At 49.2% G+C, this 2,652-nt stretch overlaps 1 protein-coding gene across 1 annotated transcript in view; it reads left to right on the forward strand.

Annotated features, from left to right (window-relative positions):
* Positions 1 to 336: 336 nt before the first annotated feature.
* The window catches only part of gabrd (gamma-aminobutyric acid type A receptor subunit delta), a 26,538-nt gene continuing 24,222 nt past the window's right edge, over positions 337 to 2,652 (forward strand). The window contains exon 1 of the mRNA XM_062542187.1: positions 337 to 598. Coding sequence (XP_062398171.1) covers positions 531 to 598 — 68 coding nt within the window. The 5' untranslated portion in view covers positions 337 to 530. The remainder of the gene's footprint in view (positions 599 to 2,652) is intronic.

Raw genomic sequence — 2,652 nt, forward strand, 5'->3', positions numbered from 1 at the left:
AATGCACTGCACTATACACACCAACTGCGAAAACACACAAAGTTTGCACAAGTGCGTCGTATAGCTCATTGCATAACATGACCAATACATCCTCTCCATATCTCTCTCCTCCTCCTCCTCCTCTCTCTCTAATGCGTGCCAAAACCGCTCTGTGATGCACGCGCTCTCCAATGCGTGCACGATTTAATCTGACGTTGTTCACAGGACAGGCAGCGCGCGCAGTGAGGGATTACTCAGAATCAGAGCGTTTCGAAGGTTTTTTCGAACGAGAGCATCTCCCCCGCGCGCGCTCTCTCTCTCTCTCTCTCTCTCTCTCCCTCCATCCCTCACCCTTGTTCGCTCGCTCGCTCAGCATCATCTCCTCTCTGGCTCGGGATAGGAACGTAGCCTGTAGCGCACAGGAGTATGGGTCAGCCTACCTATCTACTTTATTTTCATTTTTTTCACCAGTATGGAACAATAGCCGCCTTGTCGCTGTAACTGTCCATCGTATTTCAACCGATTCTGGAGAAAGTTTTCAGTCCGAAGACATGGAGACTGTCACTTTCTTCTTTGCGACCTTAGCGCTCCTGTTCGTCGGAGGAAACAGAGTAGCCAGGTAATGCCGGACGTCCTGTTATTCTGCTCACCTGTGTGGACAACACAGAGCCATCTCCGCTACCTGTGATCAATCATTCTGATAATGTTTTTAAATAATGTGGTATTGCCGTCGGGTTCACCGTGTGTTATTGTGGATGAATGCCAGCTCGTTACTACTCTGCTTTGGTATCGTTTATAGGTCAGGTGCTGCAACGTTCTCATTTATTCCCATTCTAGCATTACACACATTGTGGTCTCTAAGCCTTTCCTTATCTTATAAGCTTCTGTTTAAAATCAAGCTGTGCATATGAGTGTGACCATGTTCTGTAGAATTGTGTTGTGAGAAGAGAACACACTTTGTAGGCTACCATTAAGTACTGTATGCAGCAAATGATAACCCAGATTCGTGTTCCTCATACAGTATCTGTGTAATCTGTGACAATAACACATGAGAGTCCAGTCATGTAGGAGCTGGAGTATAATGACAATTCCACACTCATCTCTCCTCCATTAAAGAGAGAGATCCCGCGCTTCCTGTCCCAGCCTTCGGACGACATCTGTTCCTAAGAGGACAAATAGAGGCTGGCATTAGAATATGCGGCCAGTGAAAGGTTACGTCCGGTCCAGAGTGTGTGGAGGTTAATGCATGCTGAAGCATATTTGCTGCATCTGCTAGAGACACTGCCATTACGGCCCACAGGAGTAGGCAACCTTCCAAACGCACGGTTGGGGCTGGATTAGGATCTCAGTGGTGTGTGTGTGTGTGTGTGTGTCTGTGTGTCTGTTTGTGTGTGTGTGTGTGTGTGTGTGTGTGTGTGTCTGTGTGTGTGTGTGTGTGTGTGTGTGTGTGTGTGTGTGTGTGTGTGTGTGTGTGTGTGTGTGTGTGTGTTTGCATACATGTATGAGTGTGTGTGTGTTTGTGTAAGGTGTGTGTGACTTAGAGAGAGAGGGGGGGACTGTGTGTGTTTATGTGTGTGTGTGTGTGTGCAAGACCTAGTTTGTATTTGCATGGCCGACCCACGAGCTGGGTGCTGAAGAGTTGTGTGTGCTCTTGTGTCTGTCGGAGTTGTCGGAGCCTTGCACTGCCTGGGGCTCCAGTCTGTCTGCTCAGGTACAGGTGTCAGGGGCACCGCAGACCGCCTCCACTCACTGACATCATGTAAACACTGGCACACACCGGCTGTGGGAGGAGGTGGCGGATGCTGCAGGAGGTGTGTGTGGAATGGATGTAGGTCTCTGCCTACCTCCGTGGAGCAGGAAGATGACCACCAGGGACTTCCTCATAAAGACAGCCAATTAAAAGCCTGTTTGGGGGAGGGGCTTGTTTGGGGGGTGGTTGATTATAGTTGGAGATGATGATGGATCACTGACTTGGTAGCAGTAGGCAGCTTCCTGTGGTGTGTTGTCTGCTGGGCAACATGAGTGTCTATCCTATGTGCAGTGTGAGCGTCCTGCAGTTGTTATGACAGAGTCCTGCAGTTGTTATGGACAATGAGAGTCCTGCAGTTGTTATGGACAATGACTGAGTCCTGCAGTGGTTATAGGCAGTGTGAGTATCTGTCCTACAGCCCTATGGACAGCATAAATCCTGCAGCCCCTAAGGATGAGTCCTGATGAGTAAGAGTCCTGCAGTTGTTATGGGCAGCGTGAGTCCTAAGGACATTGTGACAGTCCTGCAGTGGTTATGGGCAGTGATAGATAGATAGATAGATAGATAGATAGATAGATAGATACTTTATTGACCCCCAAGGGGAAATTCAAGAGTGAAATCAGTCTTGAATTGAGGAGATTCAGTGTGAGCATACTGCAGCCCATATGGACAGTGTGAGAGTCCTGCTGCCCCTATGGAAAGCGAGAGTCCTGCATTGGTCATGGACAGTGTGAGAGTCCTGCAGTGGTCATGGGCAGTGTGAGAGTCCTGCAGTGGTTATGGGCAGTGTGAGAGTCTTGCAGCCCCTATGGAAATCGAGAGTCCTGCAGTGGTCATGGGCAGTGTGAGAGTCCTGCAGCCCCTATGGAAATCGAGAGTCCTGCAGTGGTTATGGGCAGTGTGAGAGTCCTGCAGTGGTTGTG

This window comes from Sardina pilchardus, chromosome 7 (genome assembly GCF_963854185.1).
Source record: "Sardina pilchardus chromosome 7, fSarPil1.1, whole genome shotgun sequence".
Taxonomy (NCBI): Eukaryota; Metazoa; Chordata; class Actinopteri; order Clupeiformes; family Clupeidae; genus Sardina; species Sardina pilchardus.